Source organism: Cyanistes caeruleus, chromosome 7 (assembly GCF_971803275.1).
Source record: "Cyanistes caeruleus chromosome 7, bCyaCae1.hap1.1, whole genome shotgun sequence".
Lineage (NCBI taxonomy): Eukaryota > Metazoa > Chordata > Aves > Passeriformes > Paridae > Cyanistes > Cyanistes caeruleus.
Genome location: NC_141707.1, coordinates 26339722 through 26365559, shown reverse-complemented (window position 1 = coordinate 26365559; position 25838 = coordinate 26339722). Strand labels below are relative to the sequence as shown.

Here is a 25838-nt window from a genome sequence, read left to right as displayed (position 1 = left end):
GGTTGGACTGTATTATTTTGCATGTCTTTTCCAACCTTAATGATTCTGTGACTCTGTGATTGTGCTTCTAAGCCTGTGCACCAAGGCACCAAGCAGGGTTCAGCCCCAGCCCCACCCAGTCCCTGGGACCTGCACCCACTGCCTTACCCATCCATGCTGTGAATAGGGCTGCTGGTGGAGACAGGGCTGGGGGCGATGAAGGAGTTGGAGAAAGTGCCATTCCTGGTGGGCACCTCTGGGCCTCCAGGCTGTGCAGCGGGCTGGGCAGCGGGCTGGGCAGCGGGCAGTGTCCCTCCCCTGCCCGTTGTGGCCGTGCGGGCCACTGACTCAACATAGCTCCTGGGCTCTGCAGCAAAAGAGAAGTGGAAACAGATGAGCTTACAGCTTGCATGGGAAGGGGACCACACCCTTCCCAGGACCCACATTTCAGGCCAGTGAAAGTGCTTGAGCTGAACTGCTCCAGCTGAACATTTCCCACTACCTCTTTCACCAGGGGCTGTGTGAAAATACATCTGACTCATTCAAGACCTTGAAGTTGCTTCAAGAATGCTGACGACCCCAGTCAGGGTACAGGGAGGGGAGTCACCCCTTTCCTTGAGGGGACTGGAACATGGGACCACGATCCCTTTGCCTGCCACAGCCCCTTCACCCTGCTCTGAGTCAGCGTCCCTCCCACCCAGGATGCCACAGAGAACACGTCCTGCTCCCTGTTCATCCACAGCCCCTAAATAAAGAGCCAGGGACTCTGCCCAGCCTGCGCTGACTCACATGGGACTGTGATGACAGTGCCCTGTCCCTGGTGACTGAATGACTGGTCCCTGCCCTCTGCAGCCCACCTCAGCCAGCCATCTTCAGCAGCAGACCAGAGGGCAACTCAAGCTATTTCCACTGCAGCATCCAACACTTTCGCTTCCAGCCCAGCTTGAAACCGGAGCCCATGAGTGTGACCAAGAAAAGTGATTTTCCTTTAGGGTCGCCAAGCTGTCCCGTGCCAGGAGCAGCGGGCTGGGCTGGCCATTACTAGCCATGGCAGACATCAGACCCAGTCCTTTCTCATACCTTGCCCCCTACCTTCTGTTCCACCCAGGCTGGTCCCCATCCTGGGGAAAAAAGCCCCCACAGTCCCCACCAAAAGCTGCACCAGAGGAAGGGGCTGCAGCTTCAGTCCCATTCCCCCAAGCCCCACAGCCACGTCACACCTCAGCTTGCCCTATGCAAGATCCACTGGCATCAAACCCTAAGGGCAAGACAGACTTGCTGGTCCCTGGCTCCAGGCTGGCCATGCCCAAAGCAGCTCTGCAGCAGTAATTAGCATGACAAACATCATTATTGTTATTATTAGTCATAACAACTGGGCTCTGGCTCAGCCTGCTGGCAAGCTGGCCTGCTCACAGTCAGCAACGCCACTGCACAGATCCACGTTCAGAGCTGGAGCTGAGATGTGCAAGGAAAAAGACTGTCATAGGTCCCACTCCTTCCCCTGCAGCATCTCTGTGCCCCATCTGTCTGTGGAGAGGGGAGGAGGAGTCCCTCCTTTGGCCTGATGTCCCTGGCCAACAACCCCAGGGAAGATCTGAGCCAAAACCAGATGATGAACCTCTACACAGGCTGGGTACCAGCATCTAGGGCAGGACATCCTGACTGACAGAGATGAGGCACTACCCAGGGCAGCTGCAAGAAATTCATGGCAGCTTAGGTAATTAAATTAATTTCACAGCTACTCACTTTTCCCCTTCCCAGCTCCCCAGCCCAGACTAAAATTAGCCAGACAGTACATATGAGTCAGCCTGCAAGAGGTTAAGACCATAGGGCTGTGAAAATGCCAGCCCCTCCTAAAAAGGCAGGAGCAGGGGGTTTGGAGCCTGTGCCACAGTAAGGTGTGTGGCCATGGGCACAGGTTCCAGTACACTGATTCAATACAGGACAGGAGAAAAGAAAAGTTAGGACGTTTCAGGCAGGATTTTTTTTTAGGTTGAAAAATCTGATCTTGCCTCCTTGTGTTTTCTTGGAAGGGACTCTGGAGATGGGAAAATGAGTGGGAAAATAGAGAAGCTGTGAGTCACCAAGGAGATGGGTATTTGTTTGGGAATCCCAGATCCGAGCAGGGCTGCACTCTGGCCAGAAATCCCCAGTGCTGCATCTGTGTCAGACAGTTTTAAAGCTTCCTCAGAGCTGAGAGCCACATCCTGAGCTCCCACACTGCCAAAGCATCTCCCATACACAAGGCAGCCATTCCAGCTGAGATCTGCTAGGCAGGGCATGGAGGGGCAGGGACTCCCTCTCCTGGAGTGTGGCTCCTGAAATGTGTGGCTAAGTGCAGAGGGTTCTAAGCCAGGAGTAAGCCAAAACACCAGTCCCTTCTCAGAATCATAGATTCAATGCCCAAAAATATAATTTTAGAGAGGATGAAGCAAGGCAAGAGGCCCATGGTGGCCACTCAGCCTGGGCAGTGCAGGGTCACTGGACATCCTTGCTTGGGAGTCAACCATCATTCAAGGGGACAGAGATGCAGGACAGCTTGAGCTCCTGAGGGTTAGTGGGAAAGAGAGGATAGGCAATGTTTGAGTCTTTGGAGACTTAAAGCTGCACAGAAATTTGGGAGAACTCATGGGGGAAAAGCCTGGTTTTAATCCAGCTTTGCTTCCTTTAATGTATCCAAAAAGCCATCACTGAAAAATCAGTTTTGAAAGTAGAATTTTTTTTCAAGCAAACGCTTTCTCCAGTATCACACAGTGTTCGGGTTTTGGCTGTGTGCATTTTGAGAAACTTCCAAGAAGAAATGCTGATGGCTGCTAGGGCTAGAGGAAGCACCGCGCCCACCAAGCAGAGACACCCTTTCCCCAAAACCCATCCTGAACATACAGTTCCTCATCCCATCTCTGAGGGCCCAAAAACTCATTGAAAGAGGAAGCAAAACCACCCAACAACCGTTACCTAGCAGGCAGCACTCCAAGGAATCACAGCCACTCCCAAAGCCTGTGTCCCCACACACCAGATGTGCCATCCCAGAGCCCACAGTGCTGCCAGCACAGCCACTCTTGAATTGACGTCCCAGCTCAGCCCCATCCTTGGCATCCCCAAAGTGGCACAGCCCAGAGACAGAGAGGTGGGGGGAATTTGGGCAGCTGACTGGTGGGCAGAAGATGTGCACCAGCTGCTGGTGCTGCACCACTGCTCAGCCGGCTGAGCTGGCAACACACTGGTGGCCTCTGCGCCTGCTGACCTTTTGTGCTGCACTTTGGTTTATTTTCACTCTGAATGGCAATAGCAAAGCCAAAAGGGGAGGGAAGGAGACTATAACTGGGGCTGTTGCTCCCAGATCCCCGCCAGGCTCATCCAAAGCTGGCGGCAGCATGCCAGCAACCCTAGCGTGCCACCAGTAAGGATGCCACTCACTGACAAAGAGCTCTCAGTCCCCACGGATGACTGCCACACAGTATGACAGACCTTCAGGTCCAACTTAGACACTGAGAAATCCCACCACGACACAAGGCATGATGTGCCCCTCCTCTAAAGGGAGCAGGACAGGCGAGACTTGGGCTCTAACATCCCTGAGGGACAGCGCAAGGGAAGTGTGCTGGAAAAGACGCCTGGGCCTGCTCTGAGTGACAGTCCCAACAGTGAGGTTGCATAAGGAAGAGAGATAGAGAAAAGAAAAGCCTTTCTTACCTTCTTCAGAGTCACCGCCCGCTTCCCCTTCTAGCTCTGAGAGATGGAGGGGCAGGGGAGTGATGGCAGTGGGAAGAGGAGGAAGGAAGGTGCAAGACAGAAAGAGAAATCAGAGTTAAGCAGCTCTGACTTGCTCAAGCAGGGGCACACAGAGCACAAAGGAGAGCCCCACACCTCCCAACACTGTGCTCCAAATTGAAATCCAGCCTCAGACACCCCCAGATCACGTCAACATCCCAGAAACTATGTCCAAAGCCCAGGAGGCTAGCTTCAGATGGGAAAGAGGGAACAGTGCAGCAGAAAATGATCCAAGGGCTCCTCCAAGAAGCCCAGCAAGCACCAAAAAAGCATCAGCTCACCCTTGAGGGCAGAGGGAGAAGGGTCTTGCAGAGTGAGCTCAATCAGCCTGTGGCCCCCAGGCTCAGATGGGTTTGAGGAGGTTACACTCAGCCCTAAGCTGGCTCAGGAAGGGGCCCTGGGTGCTGGGGAGCAGTAAAGTCTGGCTTGGCAGGCTACTCCAGGACATGTCCCCAGGACAGCAGGGCTTTTGCACTCAGAAACTGCTGTCCAGGGTGGAAAGAGCTCTGGATATTGTTCTGGCTGACAGGCTCAGCTCCCAGAGACCAAACTGTCTCCAGCTGTCCTAGGGAGAAGAAGGAATGTAGGGGGTGGGAGAGGGAAGAATATGGGGCTGGGCAGGAAACAGAGACACAGGGTTATCTAGCCTTCACTGCTGAAGACCTTCCTGTGCTGAGCCCCCCCCCAGGGCAGCACGAACATCCCCCACGCTTACACAGTCCCAGAGTCCCCACAAAAGGCAGCAAGGACCCCTACAGCCACCTGGCCCCAAAAGAGAGATGGAAGTGCCTTCTCCAAACTAGGGACCCTTCCAGGGTAACCTCACAGATGCCCCCACAAAAAAATCTGCCTGCAGTCCCCATGTCTGCACTCACCTCCCACTGGATGCAGCAGGATCTCAGCCGGGTTGTGGGGTTTCAGCCCCAGTGCTGAGAGCGGGGTCTTGGCCAGGCCAGGGGGAGAGCGCACTGTTGGCACAGTGGACACAAGAATGTTAGTGGAGGGCTGGGAGGTGACGCTTCAGAAAGGCTGGAGCTGCCCATGGGCTCAGAGCCCCCATAGCCCATCCCACCCACTGGCTGCGAGGGAGGGCTGCTGAGAACACGGGATGCCCTCAAATGAGGCAACACCCTGCAGAAGGATACTTTGAGAAAGGAGACAGGGTGGGAGGTGACTGGGAACAAGCACCCTGCCCCATTGCAAAGCTGGCAGGATGGAGAAAGGGGACAACTCCCATCAGGGCAGGCCCAGACCCCATCTCCCACCACCATCTTCCATAAAGTCCCACCAAAAAGTCATGAAGCCCCTTTCATTTCCCCCATGTGAGCAGCCATCCCAACCCAGCTCTCCCACACCTGAACTCCTTTCTGCCAATCCCCACATCTGGCTGGAATCCAGCTGTCCCGGAGCAGCTCATCACCCCCACAAAAGGGACAGAAGGACTGCCAAAAAAAACTTGCCCTCCAGACCAGCTCAATGGGTGGGTGAGAATGTTCACACAGAGGGATGGCAATGTACATGTGAGTTCTGCACCCCTGTGCCCAGACATACACACCAGCAGGAGCTGCGTAGGTGCGTATGGCTATGGGATGGATGGCGGCGGGGTTTCACAGGGCAGGACAGACCGCCCCAAGCAGATTGCACTTCCTCTCATCTCCTCCACACTGGGTTTGCCCCATCTCCCTAATGCTGTATTTTCCCGTATCAGGGGAAACCGCAGGGCATCACCTTCAGCAAGAGAGACCAAAAGGCACGAGCCTCCAGCAGTGTCTGAATGTCTCTGACAGGTGGCACAGACACAGGGCCTGTGGCAAGGCCGGGAGGCAGTGGGTGCTGGGAGGTCCAGGGGAAAGCCAGACACTTTCCCTGAGGCCAGGTCCACCCAGCAGCCTGGGGCTGGAGCAGCCGAGCAGCCAAGTCCCTGGGAAACTAAGACAGTGGCACCTTCCCCAGTGGGTGTCTAATTTCCTCAAATCCAGCTGACCCCAAGCCACAATGTCAGCTCACACCTCAGCTGGCTGATGAGCAGCAGGGTCCTCACAGGGCCAGGAATTCTCCCGGGACCAACATCCCCCAACACAGAGGAATTGCTCCTGTATCCCCCAGGGCCACTTTGGCAAAGCCTGAAAGCTGCAACTTCAAGCTTCCCAGGCTTTCCTGGCTGCTGCTGGATAAGCAGCACTGTCTCAGGACCACAACCCCATCCAGGCTGTGTCTGTCACCTCTGCAAGTGACTCATCCCCCAAAGCCACTGACCCACTGCCAAAGGAGCTGCTGCTGACCCAGAGCCGAGCTCTCAGTCCCCAGGAACAACAGGGCCATTTCCGAGCTGCCAAGCACCCCGGCAATGCTCCCACACTCATCTCCTCATCCCAAGAGACAGGGCTCAACTTCAGAGCACTGCAGGGAAGGAAGAGCAACAACCCCAGACCCCTTAGGCTGAGCTGTGGGGGACAGGTGGCTTCACTGCAACCAGAACATGGCATCAGAGGGAGCTGCGCTCAGCCCACGCATCCCCAACCCTAGAGCATCCCTCAGCCTTCAGCCTACAGAAGTGTTTTAGAGAGGATGGGGGGCTGCCATCTTCTTAATGGGTTTCCCAGTTGACTGGCTGCTCCATTGCACTGCTCTGGCCCAAGCCATGCTGTGCCGACGTGTGGCTGCTCCTCAGGGTTTGTTGCTCAAGCTGGTCACACAAACCCAGTCCACACAAACCCACCATGACTGAGAGAGGGCAAGTCAGAACAGAGATGCTGCACTGGAGGAGCAGAGACAAGATGCATGCAAAGAGCATGCATCCCAGCCTTTTTCCCCTCTTGCCTTTGAAACTGTGAGCAAGAAGAGACACGGTGTGCGTCTGCCCTCCTGATCTTCAGTCCCTCCTGCCTCCCCGCTCCCACTCGCCTGCCACTGCAGTTTTGCTTCTCTTCATGCCATGCCAGTAAGAAAAATGGGGAGATGCAGGACTGGGATGGGGTGAAAGCATGCTTCTCATCCAATCGTGGGATCCCATCAAAAAAACACCCCAGTGAGTGAAGGGTGAGAAAAAGCCAAGGTGAGGTGCCAAGCATGGGATGCTGAAGTAAGTGGAGCATGCATGGAGTGGCAGGATGTGGAGGAGAAAGGAGGATGGAAAGGAGGAGTGGTTAACATGGCGGTGGGTATGTGGAACCTGGAGCTGTCTGACCCTTGGCAAATTTCTGGCTTGCCCAGAGCCACCCACTGAGCCCCTCTGCTTCCCGTAGCCACGGCACTTACAGGTGTTGGAGTAAGGGGTTTGTGGTGACACAGGGAAGGCTGGGGTGGGGGGAGAAATCTCACCGCCGCTGGAGGGTGGGCTGGTGGGGGAGGCACCCTCCATCTCCTCGAAGGCTTCCTTGTAGCTGTGGAGGTGAGGCTGGGAAGATCAGGAAAAAAGGGTCAGTCCCTATGATGGACACAAACATGTAAGACACCCCAAGTAGAGGGCAGAGGGGGCAAAAGGAAGGGTTTCACCTTCTCCCTGCTAACTACCACCACCACCACAAAAACCATCACTGATCGCCAACTCTATGGATGCTGTGAATGCTGAGCAAACCATCCCCCTCCCCTCCCTGGAGGCATGTCTCCGCAGTCAGCCACCCCCCAAACCCAGCACTCCCTACTCCAGCACACCTCTTTGGGCCTCCCTCCAGGGTTGGCTGCGATGGTGCTGACCACCTCAGGTGAGAGGACGGTGGGGCTGCGGGGCGAGCTGGGCTCTGGTGAGCTCTTTTCATAGTGGCTGTCGCTGGGGGTCCGCTTGCGGGCAGGGACAGCACTCTCCTCCAGAGGCTTCTCCCGAGACTGCACCCCTGCAGGGCAAGCACAGGGTTGTAGAGGAGTGAGGAGCTGCCAGCTGAGATGGGGACCAGCAGGAGATGCTCCTGTCCTGAGAGATCTCAGCTTCAGCAGTCACCTGCATCAAACCCCCAGACCAGCATGGGTAGCTGGAGCACATATACCCTACAACAGTGACCCCATGATAAAGCAAGGCAGGGTTGTGGCTAGTGGCTGAAGTGCTGCACTAGCCTTCCCAAGCACCATTAGATTCTTGGGACAACAACCTCCAGCAGTGGGTACAAGGGGCAAGAGCATCCTGAGATTAGTCCAGACAGCCCAGCCCTGCAGAGCCAGGAAGCAACAGGGCCTCCCAACAGCATCATAGTGGGAAAGGACCAAATCACCCAGCACAAGGACAGCTGTATTCAGCCTGCACCCCTGCTCCCACAGCCAGATGTGGCTTCAACCACAGCAGTGGAAAAAGCCTGGTCTTGTGAATCCCTGAGGCAGAGGGAGCACTGGATCAAGAAGAAAGAACCCAACAGAGGAATGGTGCAGGGAACCCTAAAAAAAACACTGCTGCTCCGTCCCCAGTGCAAAGCCCATCTAAAAGGAGAGATCAGCATCTCCCCTCCATCTTCCCCCAGACATCCTTCACAGGTCCCAGCAGCATGAACCACCAGTGTCCACAGCATGGCAGGAAAAACAGAGCGACCAAGTCATCGCAGGAGAATGGGTTTCTTGGGCTGTGGAGATCCCCATTGGCTGGGATAAAGCCCAGGAACACCAAGTTGGCACAGGGCAGCTCAACTCTGCCAGCACCTGACAGTGCCCAAACACACTTTCTATCCCACCTCACCTGGTTAAGAGGTTAATCTGGGCTCATGGATGATGGTGCCAGGTTCAATGCACAGCAACACCACAGAGTATGATGGGCACAGCTCAGAGCCCCATGGGACTCAGACTCCTACCCACTAGCAGAGGTGACAACACTGTCCCCTCTACTTTTCTCACAGAATCATTGAGCACTCATGCTCCCCTTGGTCAGCACATTAGGGAAGAAAAAAAGAGAAAAAGGAGGGGGGGAAAAAAAAAAAAAAATGAGAAAGGCCAGCATCACGCTCCAGGAAATGCACTTTTCAAACACCAACTCCTTTCCCACGGGCTGGCGGAGGAAAACCAGCCATCAGCTGCTTCCCCTCACTCCCCGGGGCTCCGCATGGGACCCAGGCCCCACGCCCGCTGACCTCCCCTGCTCGGCACACACAGCAGAGCGCTCCCGGCCGGGGAAGGGGCTGCGAGGGCACGGGGGAAGGAGGTGGCCCAGGCACATTTCTAAATAATCAGCCCAGTGAATGGCAACAACAATCAAATCGCGGCTCGGGGGGAGAGGCGGCCAGGCCGCGAGGCGGGGGACTCGAGCCAACGGGGCTGGCTCCAGCCGCGGAGGCGGCCTGGAAAATTCCACTAAGAGCAGCTTTGAAACACAACTCCCGATCCCTTCTGCAGGTGCTCACCGGCACGGGGGGGATGGCCATTAAAAAGACTCGTGGAGAGAACGGGGGGACACAGAGGGTCCCTGGGAAGCTTTCTTGCAGTATGGGCAGCACTGCATAGGGCCAACCCCGTATCTTTTGTCCTGCTCTTCACTTTAAGGGAGTAAAGCCCGCAGTTGTGAACACAGGGAAAAACAAGATACTGGGGAGGGGGGGAAGCAAACTCCAGTATTTTCTTCTTTTCTTTCCACTTTGTGCATTATGGGTTCTCCTGAACACTGCAGGAGCATCACCAGGAGCATCCCTCAGCCCATTCCAAAGTGAGCTGCAGGGCCCGAGCACTTCAGAGAGGCAGGGACTGGCTCCTCGAGCTGTGCACGCCTGCCTTGCTTTGCATTTTCCATTTGGGAAGCACTAAATACGGCAGACGGATGGAGCCTGACAATCAGTGCACATCACACATCTGCAGCGTGGGACCCCCTGCTCCGTCCCCAGGGCTTCACGTCACCTAACCACAGGGTGCTGGATCTGGCCCATTGGGACACCCAGGAGCTCAGCAAGCTCTGGCTGCTCCACTCCCCAGACATGGAAAGAGGCCGGGGCCACAGGGAGGGGAGGGAAGAGAAGGGAAAAAAGGGACTCATTGTTCAGGAGCGGAGAGTGGGAAACTTCACAGGCCGCCCGGAGCAAAGCCTGGAGGAAACCCAGGCTCTGAGCATGGCTCTCCCGACCCCCTGGGTGATTTATGGGATGGAAACTATGCTTGAAAAACAAACTCTCCTTTCCCCAGCTTGCTTTGCCCCCTCAGCAGATATACAGCCTCCCTTAGCCATGGTACTGTCACTGGATTCACAAGGATGCCATGACCGGCTGCAGGATGGCAGATTCCTGTCCACAAAGGGGGAGCAGCAGCCCGCACCCCACTCCTCACCCTCTCACCCAACCTCCCACTGCTCATTTAAGTGCCTAACCTACTACAAACCCATTGCCCTCAGAATGAGCACAGCTCTAGGGCTGGGGAAGGGCAGGAAGCACAGCAGCTGAGGAAGGAGGAAACAGGAACGATGGCAAACCCAGGTAATTTTGCAGCTGGGGAGCCAGGTTTTAGGTCAAATCAGGAGGCAGCTGCTTTTAGGCCACGAGATGCTAGAACTAGGCAAGAGCCAGGTGATATCCCCACAGTGGACAGGAGAGAACAAAGAAGCATCCCAAGGCCCTCGGGATGTGCGCTCAGCAGTTAAAGCCAGACGGGACACAACACCCAGGGAAGAGAGATGCAAACTCTCCCTGCCTTCCTGAGAAACAGACATTGTCCTGTGCTGCTCCTCACCAGAGCCCAATTCACGCCATTCTGACACAGACCACTCCCCACATCCCACCTGATTACCCCAAATGGGTACAATAAAATACTCTGTGCTTAGGACTGGGAGGGTTCAAACCTCTTTGGTTCTCCTGGGGAGAAACCCAAGGTGCCAGTGAGAAGAGAAAGGTCACACAGAAAGATGGTGACTCCCCAGCCCCACTCCATCTCCCACCTTCTCCTTGCCCTGGGACAAGTGGGTGCACACCAAGCATGCATCACTCAGGGCAGGCTCACCTTCAAGGAGCAAAAGGCACGCGGCATAAAATCCAGCCTCAGCAGTCCACACCCCCCAGCTGCAGACCAAGACATGGGGATCCCTAAACGCTCTTGTAGGAGAGACCCTCCTGGGCTGACAACTGGCTAAACCTGGATTCTGTGGAACTGCAGCCCAGCCCCTGCTTCCTAAGGGGGTGAGCCACAGTCAGGACAAAGCTTTGAAGGGATGCAGCAAGGGTCCAGAACTGTCCCAGCAATGAAAACCCCACCAGCAGGCAGTGCCAGGTGCAAAACCAAGCGTGGGCAGGGGAGTCTGTACCCGGGGCCAGGGGCTCCCCCATCACTGGAGGAGTTCAGTGGGAGCCCTGACCATCACTCTGCTGAGAAAAGGGATCAATCCTGCATGGAGATGGTCTCCTGAGCCTCCCTCCATCCCACATCCATGCAACACACAGATCACTCAGCATGCATAGAGGAGGAAGGAAGGATGAGAGGGAAGGAGGAGTGAAGGGGAAGGAGAGAGAGAAGATGGGAAAAGGAAGGAAGGATGAGAGGGAAGAAAGCAAGAGAAGGAAGGATGGATGGGGAAGGTTGGAGAACAAGGAAGGAGAGGAAAGGAAGGAGGTGGAATGAACGAACCGGAGAAGGACCGTTGCTGGTTCAGAGGAGGACGGGGGACTTTGGTGCTCTTGTTGAGTTCCCTGAGCTTGGCGTTGTACTCTGCCAGCATACCAGGACAGGGAGTGCAAGGAGGGTGGGAGGTCACAGAGGACAGACACAGTCCCCCACAGAGAGAGCAAGGGGCAGACAGGACAAATGTCACAAGATACAACAGGGGGGAGAGAGAGAGAGAGAGAGAGAGAGAGAGAGAAAAAAAAGAAAATATTAGCTGGGGTCCAATAGATGAGTCTGGGGTCATTTGGGGTCTGAAGGAGCTTGGTCTCTGCTTGGAGCTGCTTTTCCATCAGCCAACTTGCCTGGCTCCAGGCACCACATAAACCCATACGGGAAATCAATGGTGGCTCCTAGTCATATATATCTGTGTGCAATACCACAGTTGTCCCATCACCATTCCCTCAGGCACGGCACCATGCAGGTCCCCTTCACCACAGAATTCTCAGGGCTGGGACAAGAAGGGGTGACCCCAGATGCCTTGCTAGGACATGAGAGGGACTTAAAGGATGACAGGACCACCTCCCCTCTGTGGGGATATGTTGGGCATGCCAGCACTGCCCTGTGCCATCTCTTCCCCACCATCTTCAGGAGGAAGAAGGAACAGGAGCATTCCCCCACCAAGAACGGAGGAGGTGTGAGATGCTCCTCATCTCTGCGCCAGGACATGCAGGCAATTTATAGCAGCAGGGAATGTAAACAAACATGTCCATGCCCCAAAGTTCCCGCTGGCTGTCCCCTCCCATCGCTGGCTTCAGGACACCTCGTTCCCACCAGAGGTCAGGGCACCCGCCTGCGCTGTCCCCACCTCAGCACAGAAGGCCCAGCTCCAGTGGAGACAGGTGGCTACAGGCTGGGGACCATCCCCCAGATGCCTCTCTCCTCCCTGGGAAACCCAGTGGCTACAAGGGGATGACAGTGACCCCAGCCCAGCCCTGAGAACCAGACTCAAGGGTTGGGGGATAGATTTTTGTGGTAGACACCATCAAAAATCCGTTCTCCACACACTGCTAGTACTCTTCCTCCTCTCTTTAGAAATGCCCACTTTTCCAGCCCATTTTAATGCCTCTTCATATGGGGCAGCAAGGGAGGGCAGGCAGGTGCTGCTTATAGCATAAAATCCAGACATACAGCGGGGTTTAGGCATCCATGTGTCCTTAGGTTTGTTTAAATTCTTTGCAAAAGCCCCATGACCCTTTGTGAATCTGATCTGGATCACAGAGGTCAGGTTCAGATGGATGCAAACTTCCCCAACAACTCTATGACCCTCCTCAATCCCATTCCTGCTACTGGCACCCCTCCTGCCCCCCACCCTGTGACTCAGTCCCCACTCCTGGGAGGCTGATGCTGTTGGATTTTTCCAGCCAAGCCTTTTCCCCCTCCCTCTAATGCCGGGCGAGCTTCTGGACTGAGCACAGAGCTGGAAGGGACGGAGCTGCCAAGCCCTAGCATCACGAGCTGGCCCAGAGCCCCAAACCTTTCCCAAATGTCACTCCACAATTGAACAACTGCAGCCTAAGCAGTGGGGAGGGAGGGCACCAAGCTGCCACAGCACCCTGGCACCTTCTTTCCGGGCGGCTGGGACACTCTTGTGTCCCCAAAGCCCCTAAACTAGAGCTGCAGGAGGGCAGAGGATTGGTGGATGCAGCTTCCCCTCCACAGCACAGAGCTAATGCCTTCATCCCACCACAGCACCGACACTGGGCAGTGCACCCAGCCAAGCACAAACCCCTCTGGCAGGGCTGGGAAATGTCTTCCCAGCCCCTGACCACTGCCCCATGGCTAGGTCCAGATTCAAACCACCCTGGGCCAAGCTGGGCAGAATTACAGCTGACAGACAACAGCCTAGTCCCCACTCCAGCAGCACCCCAGCTCCCAAAGGAGGAAGTCTGAGCACTGAACCCAGCAATCCAGGGGGGAAAGCAGAAACTGAAATCGGGGATGAGCACAGCTACATCAAACACAAGGCAAGTTCTCTGTTGGCATCCTACACCAGATCACACTCCAGGCAGGGAGAACACCACGTCCAAGTGGGGTCCAGGCAGGACAACCTCAGCCAGAGATGAAAACGTTTTCCCAAACTCTCCATATTCTCCCCAGAAGAAAGATCCAGCAACTGGCCCCGCCACCAGGGATGGACCAACTCTGTTACCTTAACACCCTCAGCCACCCCTTCCCACCTCTGGGCAATGCTTCGGCAGACAGCAAGCTGCAAAGGAGGATCTCAGCAAAAAAGAGCAGCAAACGCTGTTCCCCTGGCCTGTATGTCTCCATGGCAGGTGGTTCAGTCCCAAGCCCAGATCCAGCATGGACAAGGAGTCTCCACATAAGTTATCCCCAGCTTTACCATGCATGCCACCCCCGTGTGCTCCAGCACCTTGGGACATGCGATCCTCCCCATCCCCCCAAGGAATCAAAGGATCCTACCTGCCACCCTGTGGGCCACCAGGCCCTCCAGATTCAAGGGCTCTTCTGCTGACCTCGACAGGTCTTCATAGCTCTCCGGTCCCTTCAGGGGCATCTGGTTTTGTGCTGGGACGGTGGGGGAAGGTGGGGAGGAGGTGAGTTGCTGCTGAGACCCCACAGGGCTGTAGCACGAGGTGCCGAGTGGGCCAGTGCCCATCTGTGCTCCGGCCGGGGCATGGCTGTAGCTCCTGGGCTCTGGCAGCGGTGCCAGCTGGTAACTGTAGGGTGAATAGGTTTCCCGATAATCATGCACCCCATAGTCCAGCTCTCCAGGAGAATAGGCTTTGCCCCCAGGCTCAGAGACCACGGGGCTCACGGACGTGCCGAAGGACCTCGGCTGGGCCACCTGCGGAGTTGGCCGGGCATAGAGACCAGCAATGGGCTGGGTCGAAAGGGAGGAGGGCAGGGGTCCGGCTGGCTTGTCCTGACGGGAGGTGGCAGGCACACTCTGTGACTTGTGGACGGCAGGTGCGAGGTCCAGCATCAGGACATCCAGCGCTTCGATGGACTGCTCAATCTCCCGGCGAGAGGGCACCCGGGGGAATTCAGGCATGCTGTGGCTGTGGGGGGGCACCGTCTGCAGAGGGCTGGGCTGGGGGCTGCAGCTAGAGATGCTGGGGCTGTGGCTCTCCATGCCACCCTCCTGCAGCCGGGAAGGTGGCCGGCTTCCTCCTTGCTGCTGCCAGGAATTCAAGCCTCTCTGCACAGCCTCCCGGCTGCTGGTACTGCGAGCCGGGGCCTGGGGCAGCGCCGGGTTCACGTCGTACTTGGCAGTGTCCACTGCCGGGAAGGACCGGGAGCGGTAGGTTCCGGGGTGGTCGTAGGCATACAGGTAGGGCTGGGAGCCGGGCAGTTGCTGAGGCTGGAGCCACCCTGGGGCATGGGAGCCCGGCAGACGCTGCGGGTAGCCTGCCAGGTGCTCCTGAGCGGATGCTGACGGCCGCAAGGAAGGCAGCGTGTCACGGAGGTGGTGGCCCATCAGGGTGTTCTGGTTGTTGTAGGGGTAGCCACCATTGGAGAGCGGCTCGCCATCGTACAGCCCCTCCTTCAGCAGCTTCTCAGCCCCATTGCAGCTCGAGGGGCCATTGGGCAGGGAGGACAGGCTGCCCACCCGGGGTGCCTCCTGATAGCCGGTCTCACTGGCAGTGGTGGTGCCATCCAAGGAGGAGAGCGTGCCCAGGCTGCCCACACTGTGCCCATCCTGGTTGGGCAGCTCGTCATCCAAGATATCCGTCTCCCGCTCGGCCACCAGTGCCGCGGCATTGCCATTGACGTGCACCTGAGCCGGCACCACGTGGCGGCCCGGCATGGCGGGCAGGCGTGCCGGCACAGGGCCGGGCACGTGGTTGTGCATGGGCGGCGCACTCTCCAAGCCAAACCCAACGAGGAGACGATCCAGCTCCTGCTTCTCCTCGGGGCTCAGCACCGCCTGGCCGCTGGGTGCTGCGGTCACCCCCGGCTCATCGGTCCGGTCGGTCTTGGTGGAGGCGGTGGAGTTGCCCGAGTCGCTGCTCACTGAGAGTGTGTGCTCGACGTGGTTGGGTGCTGCCGAGAGCGGGAGTCGGGCAGCGTTGACGGCACCGGTGCTGCCGTGGAGGGAGTCTTTCTTCTTCACTTTAGCGTAGAGGCTCCCATCCAGGGGCCCTTGTGTGTGCCCAACCTCTGCAAGGGGAGAAACGAACACGAGACCCCAGATCAATTGCTGGCTCTCTGCACGGAGCTAATGGGTCCCATTAGCCGGTGATTTCGATTTCTTCCGTGTGCCAGAACACTTAACGACCAGCATCGAGGTCTCCTCGGCACCCTCCACACTCCCACCGGCGCCATCATGCAGAGACATTGGAGCCAGGTCCTCCCCAACCCCATGCCCCCACAGCCCCCCAGTTCGCACACAAGCACTGCCTCCTCCACTGGGATCCACCAAATATCCCGTGCACTATTTCCAGGGATCATTCCTGGCGATTCTCCTCCATGGCTGGCAAGGGCCGGGGCTACCCACAGTCAGCGATAGCTGCTCCGCAGGGCTCATCCAGCCCCAAAGGGCCATGTGGCATCAGGGAGGCAAACAGGGAGGGTGGAGGAGATGCACCACAAACTGTAGGAGGACGGGTGGAGGCAATCAGTATGTGGCCTCGTAGCTCTTTGTGTCTCCAGCTGGATGGATGTACTCAGCCCACGGGTGAAGGACATATGAGCCACAGACCCACCTTCCCTCTCCCTGCCCACTCTCCTCCCAGATGAAGCATGGATCCAGACAGACAGACATCCTTGACTTTTTCTTCCCTAGCTACAGACAGTCTCCCACCATTTCTGTTCTTCCCCTTCCCTCTCTCAGGGCAGGTCAACCTGCCCCAGAGCTTCTGTATTGACAGTGCCACTGCACAACCCTGAACATGCAGCATCTCTTCCCCAGGAAGGTCCTGGCACCATGATTCAAGTCCAGTGTGGGCAGCTGGCTCTGCTCCACAGCCCCAAAAGGCTGGGGAGCAGCCAGGGCATGGCAGCATCACCACCAGTAATCCTGCACTCCAGTTCTGAGCTCCCCAGCTTCCATCACACCCATCAGCACCAACACCACAACCAGCTGCACCCTTTGAACCTTTCCAAGTGGGGCAGACAGATTTTGGGGTTACAGAGGGCCCTTGGCCATTGACAGCAATGGGAATAGCTCCCAAGCTGCATCCCCCCCTGCCAGAGCAGCACAGCACGGACCAGGCTGCAGACTCTTGTTTTTCCAGCTCCCTGACGAGGTTTCCTGGAAGGTCCTGCGAGCAGTGTTAAACACTTTCTTTTGGAGGAAAAAATGACTCTTCCCTGGCAGGGGGCCAGGCGGCTGACTCAGGGACGGAAGACGGCCCTAGCACGATAGTGTGAAATCAGAGCGGTCCTATCTGCAAGCAAAACACTTCCGAGCGGGGACAGCTTAACCAGCCCCACGCCGCCGCACCCCGGCAGCTCCCACGCCAACAACCCCCCTCACCATAAAGCACAGGACAGCAATAACACTGAGCCCAAGCCCAAAAAAGTCAGGGCCCTCTCCTTGCTGCTGATTTTCCACTCCTGAATCCCCACTGGCAGTATCCCAAGGAGGGAGTGGAGCACCAAAGCCTCCCGTTGGCTTGAAAATGTCTCAGGACCGTGCAGCAAGGTCCCCTCTGGGCACTTGGTAAGGGAAAAGGTGAGAATTTCTCCCAGAGACTCAGAGCTTCTTCATCCAGACAGTAAAGCCAGGAGCCAGTAGCATTTGCCTCCAGAACACCTCCCATACTGGGGAAAAGGGAAAGAGAGGGAGGGAAACCCTTTCCATGGAGGGAAAAAGAAAAAAGCAGCATATCCAGGGGCAGTGTCAATGCTGGACAGGCTGAGACACTGCTTGGAGACACGGGAAAAGGCACAGCCCTCCTGTCTGAAGGCAAAGATGGGTGCTGGCTGGTGTCAAAAAAAAGGGCAAAAGCCAGGATGGCGGCTGGGAGAACAACAGCAGGGGAATAGAAAGGAAAAGGGAATAAATAAATATAAATATAAGCACACGGTGCCAAGGAGAAAATAGAAAATACTTTAATTACTCTTTGGTCTGGATACTGCCCCAGGCTGAGAGAAATGTGGATTGGGATGGGGCACAATGCAGTTCATGGCAGAGACAGAAAACCCCAGCTGCTACATCCCACCTTCCCCAGAACCTCTGTTGAGGAGGGGACATAGTGGGGCTGGTGGCCACCCCCCCAAGAGCAGTACCAGGGTAGTAAGCAAGAACAGCCTGTGACAGCTCAGCCATCAGCCAGGCCCTGGTCCTACAGTTGCTCTGCCCCACACCCGATTGTTCATCCTGTCCTCAACCCCATGTACCTCCTGGGCTCTGATGCCATGAGACAAATCCTTCTATTCAGTGCCACTCTGAAGCCTCCTCCACTATCCCTGAGCCACACAATCTTTCATATCTATAGCTCATCTCTCATCGTCTATAGTTTGTCACCTGAGAAGTTAAATAAAAAACAAAACAAAATAAAATCAAAACTAAGGGATAATGGGACAGAACGTCTTAGCCAAACCATCAACCCTCAAAGCAGCAGGCTCTCAAGACCCCATTTACAAAGTGTCTGTAGCTCCCAGCAAGGTCAGATTTCATCCCTGAAGGTCGGAGTAGCTCCTGCCTGGCAGACTGTGCCATCGCATCGTGGGCTGGGTTTGCCCTGGGCTCAGCCCCAGACACAGCTCTGCTCTGGCTCTATCTGCTCCAGCTGTACGGTGGCAGCTGCGGGAAGCGCTGAGCCCGGCTTTCAAAGCTCACTGTCCTAGAGGAGAAATGCTCCGTCCTCTCCTTCTCCAGCACCCTGTGGCGACACCCAGTAAAAAAACTGGTCCCGGACAAGTGTGACAACACCGAGGGGGTAAGCTGTCATCCCCAAAATCCCAGGCATCTGCCCCGGACGCAGTGGGGTGCAGCACACAGCACCGTGCACCAGCACAAATCCTGTCCACGGCTCTGCACCAGGGCAGAAGATAAGGCTGAGGCATCACTGTGTCTCCTCTGTCATGCCCCCAGCAGCATCCCACTTGCTGCCTCCGCTCCCCACCCACAGCCCTGGTCCCAGTGCATTTCTGAAGCATCAGCCCGCAGGGAAAACCCTGGAGTCGAGGGACCCTTTGCAGGACGTAGGGTGTGAGCTTAATCTCACAGGGAAGAGTTTAGCCTCCTTATCTCTGGTTTCATCCTGTAACAAGATATGATGGCACAGAGCAACCCCAGCCCCTGAGCCGTGGGTCACCACAACCACAGATTCACCACCCAGCCCCCCAACCAAAGAAAAGTAAAAGGACTTACCGAAAAGGACGGGGATTTAAAGATCCCAGGCAAAGGGAAGGAGCAGGCAGTAAAATCCTTTTCCTTCGCCCCTTCCAGCACCAGAGCCTTCCAGGGGCACCTGGTGTGGTGGCAGCTCCAACGGCGTCCACAACCAGCCCCGTGTGTCCTTCCAGGACAGGAGCCGACGGCCTGGAGCTGGCTTGGGTTGGCGTTTGTCCCTTTGGCTTTGCTTTCCCTCTCGCGGAGGGAGCTATTCCCTTCCCAGCGCCGTGTCCCGCGGGGCCGCCAGAGGGGAACCCGGACGGCGGCGGGGGCGCTGGGATACGGGGGACCCCCGGACACGGGGATGGAGCAGCCGAAGGTGGGAGAGGCCGGAGATGGGATGGAGACGAGGAGGTGCGGCTGTGCTCCCCTCCGCCCCAGACCACACAGGGACCACAGGCAGGAGCGGGAGGGGAAGGGGAGCGGCGCGGGGAGAGCGGCGGGGCCGCCCAAGCTCCAGCCCCAGCCCGAGTTAACCTCAGTGAGGTGCGGGGAGGGTGGGAGCCATGGAGGGAGGACAGCCAGACAGACAGCTTCCAGCTATGAATATTAACTACTTCCTCCACAGGCAGGGCTCCGCCGCGTTAACTGTTTCCTAGGCAGGACAGAGAGCCGGACAGCTGGACAGCCTGCCCACCTTGCACTGAGCATCGCCCCGCTGCGTGACCCCCTCATTCGAGACACCCAGCCCTGCCCAGCTCCCGTGTGCATGTGTCACACCTGTCCCCAAAGAGCAGAGACACATTCAGGGTGGGAATGTCCTTCCAAACCACACACGATGCTGAAACCCAGACGGGTCTGCAAATTCAAATGTCTTGCTGGAGACTCGAGTTTCTCCATCTGAAATAACTACACAGTTAAAGAGGAGTGGAAACCAGCCACGGACAAGCCACGGACCCTGCTGACCCATTTTCACAATCCCCTTGCCTGCCCTGCCAGCACCATGGGCACAGTATGGACAAGCCAGCCCTGTTTTCCAGGTGTACACACTGCCTGCTCTGTGACAGGAGGTATGGCACGATCCCATCCATTCCAGAGTTGTCTGAGACCAAACTGCTCCACCACCAGCAAAATCCATGCTGGGATGGTGCTGACAACTTGCTGGTCCAGGTGACAGCAGGCCCACCCCACATCCAGACCCCAGCCTGAACCCATGCTCAGGACTCCACTCAATTGATCCACTATACTCAGCAAAACGTGAGGCTCCCTCCACTCTAATCCACACCCCCACGGATGACGGCAGGGGATGAGCGCAGTGTTTCCAGGCGGCCCCCTGACTCACAGCCCTGTTTGCTCCCAGATAATAGCACGTGCCAAGCCAGCATCCTTCCAAAACCTCCAAAGTTTGCTTATTTTTTGTCCCAGCTGTGTCAGCTACAGGAGGGCAGACAGAGCTCCCCACTCGTGCCGTGGGACAACCCCAGCCCTCAGAACAGAACTGCTACAAGTTTGGACTTCAAGGATAGTTTAAAGGGGGAAGAGAAGGGCCTGAGTTTCCACCAGCTGGTCTCTCTTTCCCTGCATCCCAGCCCTGCTTGGTTCCCAGTCCCAGTGGGAACAAACCACCCCGCCACCCCACATGACAACCCCAAATACCAGGTCAGAGGACAGATCCTGCCCTGGGAATAGCCACACTCCAGCTGAAATGTCTAGCCAAGCCTGTAGATGCTCCAGCATTTCACCCATGGGGAGTAACCAGAAGCAAGGGGGACACTCCCTGTGAACTCCCATCCAGCCCACACAGATCCCCACTGCCCTCCAAAACGCCCACCTCAACACACCCTTACCTTGCAGAAGATGGAGCAGAGCAGCAGAGAGAGGCAGACTGAGGAAGGGGAAGTAGATTCCTTCAGCTTTAGTCAGCTGGTGAAGGCAAGAGGAAAGCCAGTGTCCCCCCCTCCCCACTGAGCCTGGCCTAGGGACTGATCCAGCTGCAGGGGGAGAGCAGCAGCCAGCCAGCAGCTCCAGCAATGGATTTAACAGCTCTGGCCTGGCCCATTGGCTCTCCACCTCTGCACAGCCTGGCCTGCCCTCCTGGGCAGCCTCAGCCCCTCCTGATACGTAGGACAAGATATGACCCCACTAAGAAAGATGCCAACCCTCCTGGGGGACAAACAGATGACAGTGACCCTATCAAGGGGCTTTGCCCTCCATGGAAAAGTGGAGGATGAGTATCCAGCTCCATTTGTGGGACTCCAGGATCCCCTGACCTTTGCTACACGTGGTTCAGGCTGTGATGTGACCTCCCCTCACTAGAAGGGTGGGATGCTCATCCCAGTCCCTGCCCTGTGAGTGGGGATGTGTGGGAAGACAGGGATGAGCTGCAGGGAAGCCCTATGCCAGAACCATGACTCAGGTGGGGATTTAGCAACTCTCTTGCAGATGTTGGATTTGGCCAGGGCCTGGCCACTCTCTTCCCTGCCTGGTAATAAGACACGACAGGCAAGACCCAGGGTGGGTCCAAGGACCAGTGGTTACAGGGAGCTGTTGGGCTGGGGACACATGCCTGGCCCTTTCACATCTTCTCACACCACCCCAGGATGGCAGAGCTCGGGGTCCTCTCACAACAGTCACCGATCCAGACCTTGAGGACAACCCATCCACTGACTCTATGCCAACTCCAGCACCCTGTTCTCCACCAGCACTGGTTTTCTCAGCAAAACCAAAGCAGGCCATAAATGATCTCCATACAGAGTTACACGATCTGCAGTACCCCAAAACTCCTCTTCAGTGATCCTCCAACCAGCTGTAAACCCAGCAATGCCACATCCAGCTGCCAGCCTCCTCCTGCCTCTCTGGAGCCAGCTTGGCACCCCAAGGAGAGCTACCACAGTGCTGGCAACCACAAAAACAGCCAGAGGATGAAGTATGCTGTCACCTCCCTTCAGCCTTCAAACACCCCCAGCCACCCAATGGCCATGGGAACTTCAGCAGGAACCTGCCAAGCAGCCACCACTGAGCCCGAAGCCCCTTCAAGGAGGATGGCAGGCAGAGCCACACACCTTCCCCAGGCTGTGCAGACATGGCTGAGGGGCAGAAGAACAGGCTGTGGGGGTATTCCAGCATACCCCACTCTCCATAAAGACCACAGGACAGCCTAAACATCGTGGGCAGCAGAGACCCTGCCTGAGTAAAGCGTGAGGCCAGCCTGTCCCATGGAAGTGGCTCACAGAGAGCTTGTTGAATCCAGTTGTGTCCCCTCAGCCAGAGAGCAAGATGTGGGGGTACAGATCCCCCTCTCATGCCCCCTGCTCTGGAAGAGTTTAGTCAACCAATGACCCCACTGCAAATGAGCTTCCCCTTCTCCAAGTCCTCACAGATAAGCACAGCAGAGATGAGGGGAATGCCAGGACAGGCACCATCCCCAGCCCCCCGCTTACCCCTCCAGCTTTGGGGTCCCACAGGACCATCCCACCCTGGCAGGCACTCCCCAGCCCTTATGGGTGCTCCATGCTGAGACCAAGCTGCTGGAGAAAGGGCATCCACCTCCACCGAGAGCGGCTGTGTCCAGCAGAGACGCGGCATGGGGGAACCCACCGTTTGGCAGGCGATCCCGATCCCGCTGGCCCAGGCTGCAGCGACCGTCTGTGGGGAGCCTTCGCCGAGTGGCAGGACGGACAGTGCAGGGACAAGGAGCAGCGGCTGATCCCAGCCCGGCGTGGGTCCTGGTGCCAACCTCACCCCCCTCCGCCCCCGGACGCCGCTTGCTCACGCCTGGTGGTGCCAAAAATGTGGCGTGCAATTCCCTGACCAAATAAGGCAAGAACGACCATAAACAGGGACCCCCCCTGCACAGCCAGACACCAGAGTCCCCATCCTGGCTTGGGACAGGCTGGAGAAGAGGAAAAGTGACAATACAGAGGGAAAAAGATGGGAGCCCCTCAAGTCCACGCTCACTCCCACCACCACCACCAAAGTGCCCCATGGGACAGCTGGGAAAGACCCCTTATAGATGGGCTTCTTGCAGCTGCTTGTGCTGGCACGGGTCAGAGGGCAGCCTTCTGCCTGCAGCTTCGCCCTTCCACAGTCCCGGCTCATCTCCAAACTGAGGCAGTGTTTATAAATTCAAGGTGCCCTCATTCCCTATTGCCACCCTTCCCGGCACAGAGGACCGCCCTGTTGGTGCATGGAGGCACCTCCACAGCCCTGACACCTGCTAAGACCCCCAAGGGGGAATGGAGAGGAGCCCTGGGGTACTTCTGCAGCCCAAATATTTACCAAGACCCACATGAGAGTACAGAGATGAGTCCTGGGGTAGCCCTGCAGCCCTGTGAGGGGCTGGGGTGCAGACACTTTGGCCCAGGATCCAGAGAGGAACACATGCAATGAGGCACTCAGGTCTCTGCAGGCAGGAGGGGACTGCCAGGCAGGCTTGCCAGCTTGGGGCTGGACCCACAGCTCCCCAGCCTGCACACAACCCACAGCTGAGCCTGCACATCACGAGTTGCCTGTTTACTGCCCTGTGCCAGGCAAGTGCCCGTGCCAGCTCCACACAGCTGCCCCAGGTCCAGTTCCATGTGACCACCATAGCACAGACAATCTCGCTTGCCCCAGGCACCCAGAGCCCCCACCCTCCACCGCCATCCACAGCTCCCACTCAAAGCAGCTGGTGACCTTCAGGGACATCAAGGACCGCAGCTGTCCCTGCTCCAGGGACGCCTCTCCAGATCTGGCCAGGAAAGCCCAGGCATCTGCTTGGCCACGGGTGACCTTGCCTCCAGGACAGGGGCCCACCACCCTTCGACATACAAGTACTGCCCGCTCCTGCCAAGTGGGTAACAGCAGCCAACTTGCTGCAACACAATGGGTGCTCAAAGGGCTTTTCCCAGCTCTGAGAGATGCAGCAGACCCTTGAAGGCCAGTAAGACATCCTCACCCCCTAGGGACAACTAATGCACATCTACATCCTGCCATGCTTGCAGCATGACAAAGTAGCTGGGACACCTAATGGTCCTGCAGACATGGGGTTTGGATTTCTTAAAGGTCTGGGGCATAAACTAGGACTGTGCTTGTGAGAACAGGACATTGACAGCTAAATGCTGAAAACGAAACAGCCTAAGCTCCCTGGCACTGTGGCAGAAGGCAAAGTCCATGAGATTTTGCTCTCCCATCCCATGGCCACACTGCTCCCATCAGTAGCCACCCGTCCCCAACTCTGCTGCCCATCAGTGTCCCCCGTCGTGGGGTAGGGGGTATTTCCATGTGGACACTTTGGACACTGACCACCTTGTGAGCCCTAACCTTTCTCCAGGTGCTTGCTGGGCAGGGATGGCTCAGCCCAGGCCCCCTCTGCACTGTCCTCACGCTGGATATTGAAGTTCTCATAGGAGTCCCACCGGATGAGTGGGTCGGACGTGTTGTAGTCCACAGAAACACTGGGCCCATTCTCCAGGTGCTCCATGCCTGGAAAAAGGCAGGACGGTCAGGTAGGGTGACAGTGGAACCAGCAAGGGTGGGATGGGGGAACAGGTGGGGAAAAGTGCACACAAGGAAAAAAGTGCAGGAGCCATGGGGCAAGGCAGGAGACTCCTGTAGGAAAGGCAGCATCAAGGGATGGATAAGCACAGGATGTACATCAAGACTCACAAACAAGGTGTACAAGACTGCCTGGGGCTTTTGGGATTGCCTAGAGCCCAGCATACAGACTGGCAGTGAGTGTGCATGGGTCTGGACTTTCTGAGCAAGGGAGCCCTTCATTCCCAAACATTCCTTCCATCTCTCCTGGGCCATCAAGGGCTTTGGAGAGCAGCCTCCTGGGGAAGAGAGCAAGAGAGATAGGGCATCCATAGGTGCTCCTAGATCAGCTTTACTGCCTGGAAGCCTCACCCTAGCCTGGTGCTAATCAGGGCAGGTGGAGATCCCAAGGGAGGGAACAGGGCATACAGCTGAGGAGAAGGAAAGGAGACAGCATTCACCTCCAAACCCCCATGGCACTGAGCCAGACATACCTTGGATCTTCTCAGGGCCATAGGAGAACACAAACTCCACCTTCCCATACTCAGGGAAGCGGTCATCTGGCAAGGAAAGAGCAGAATAAAGGGACTATCTCCACCCATAGCTCCAGTAACAGCTAGTCACCCCAAACACGCCGACAGACCAGCCTAAGGCTGGGAGCTGCCAGGGGATATCCCTGCATGGGACAATGCATCTTAGTCCCCAAAACAACCCCCAGGCAGCCCCTCCACACCAGTAATGGTTTTGGCAATGAAAGGGATGATGGTGCCACCACTTCTCAAGCAGCACCACACCCTGCAGATGGAGCAGGGGTGCCCTGTTTTGGCGGGGGTGGATCTGGGATGTGTGCCCAGATGTCCCCATGATGACACCAGAGTTACAGGGGCAGGAGGATGAGGGAGTTTGGAGCAGGGAAGTGCCAGGGCAGTTACCTCTGAAGGCCTCATCCAGGTCCTCCTTGCCAAAGACGACGTCAAGATCATGCACAGCACACGTGTGGAACTGCACACGGAAAATCACGTCACGGGTAGGGCTGCGAAACTTCTTGTGGTAGCACTTCAGCTGCAGAGACGAATGGGGATGGGCCATCAGGAAAAGCCCCCAGACCTGGTCAAGGGGGAATCTTGGGCTCCCGAGTCAAGGCAACCACACAACCCCTGTCGGCTTCCTACGCTGGGAGCTGAGCTGACGATCCTTACCAAGATATCGCCCTTGAGCAGCAATCCAGGCTCAATGGTGATGCAGATGCCCGTCTGGCTGTCTCCTTGCACATTGCTGCAGAGAGGAACAGCGGGAGGATGTGAGCTGTGGTGCAGAGACCCCTGCCCAGAAAACTCCTAGCACCACCTCAACCAGCCCTTCCACCCAAATCCAGGCAGAAAAGGTACAAAGCACAGAGCTTGCCCTCCCTGTGACAGAAGGGGGTCCCATCCACCACCTCAAGGGACACCCATTCCCAGTGGAAGGAGGATGGGAAAGGGAAACTGAGGTACAACTCAGCACGGGTACAAAAACTTCTAGGTGGGAGGGTTTGCCCAGGTTCCAAGTGCTGAGGCTGGGCAATCAACCATCCACCCGGCTCCCACAGCTCAACTGGGGCTTCACACACAGAAGGAGAAATCTCTGGGAAGACTTTTCTCCCTGCCTCAGTTTCCCTGCAGGAAGCCCTCCCCTCCCAGTACACTGCCGACAGGCTGCCGACGGCCGGTGGCGTCAGCAGCCACAGACAAGGGAAGAAAGGAGTTGGATTTCACAGGCAAGATAAACCTGGAGTTTA

The 25838-nt window shown here is 56.9% G+C and overlaps 1 protein-coding gene across 34 annotated transcripts in view; it reads right to left on the bottom strand.

The window, feature by feature from the left end:
- TNS1 (tensin 1) overlaps nt 1-25838 on the bottom strand; it is a 69759-nt gene that overhangs the window by 11607 nt on the left and 32314 nt on the right. For 10 of the 34 annotated variants that reach the window (XM_086898833.1, XM_086898832.1, XM_086898839.1 and 7 more), the window contains 9 exons: nt 25261-25336; nt 24994-25123; nt 24556-24621; nt 23849-24010; nt 13723-15423; nt 7402-7580; nt 7069-7144; nt 4623-4715; nt 148-346 (listed from right to left, as the gene is read on the bottom strand). In XM_086898833.1, coding sequence (XP_086754959.1) covers nt 148-346; nt 4623-4715; nt 7069-7144; nt 7402-7580; nt 13723-15423; nt 23849-24010; nt 24556-24621; nt 24994-25123; nt 25261-25336 — 2682 coding nt within the window. Of the gene's footprint in view, nt 1-147; nt 347-3669; nt 3706-4622; nt 4716-7005; nt 7145-7401; nt 7581-11262; nt 11344-13722; nt 15424-22144; nt 22637-23848; nt 24011-24555; nt 24622-24993; nt 25124-25260; nt 25337-25838 lie in introns of those variants that run through there. The other 24 variants (XM_086898821.1, XM_086898838.1, XM_086898834.1 and 21 more) reach the window with 9 other exon arrangements.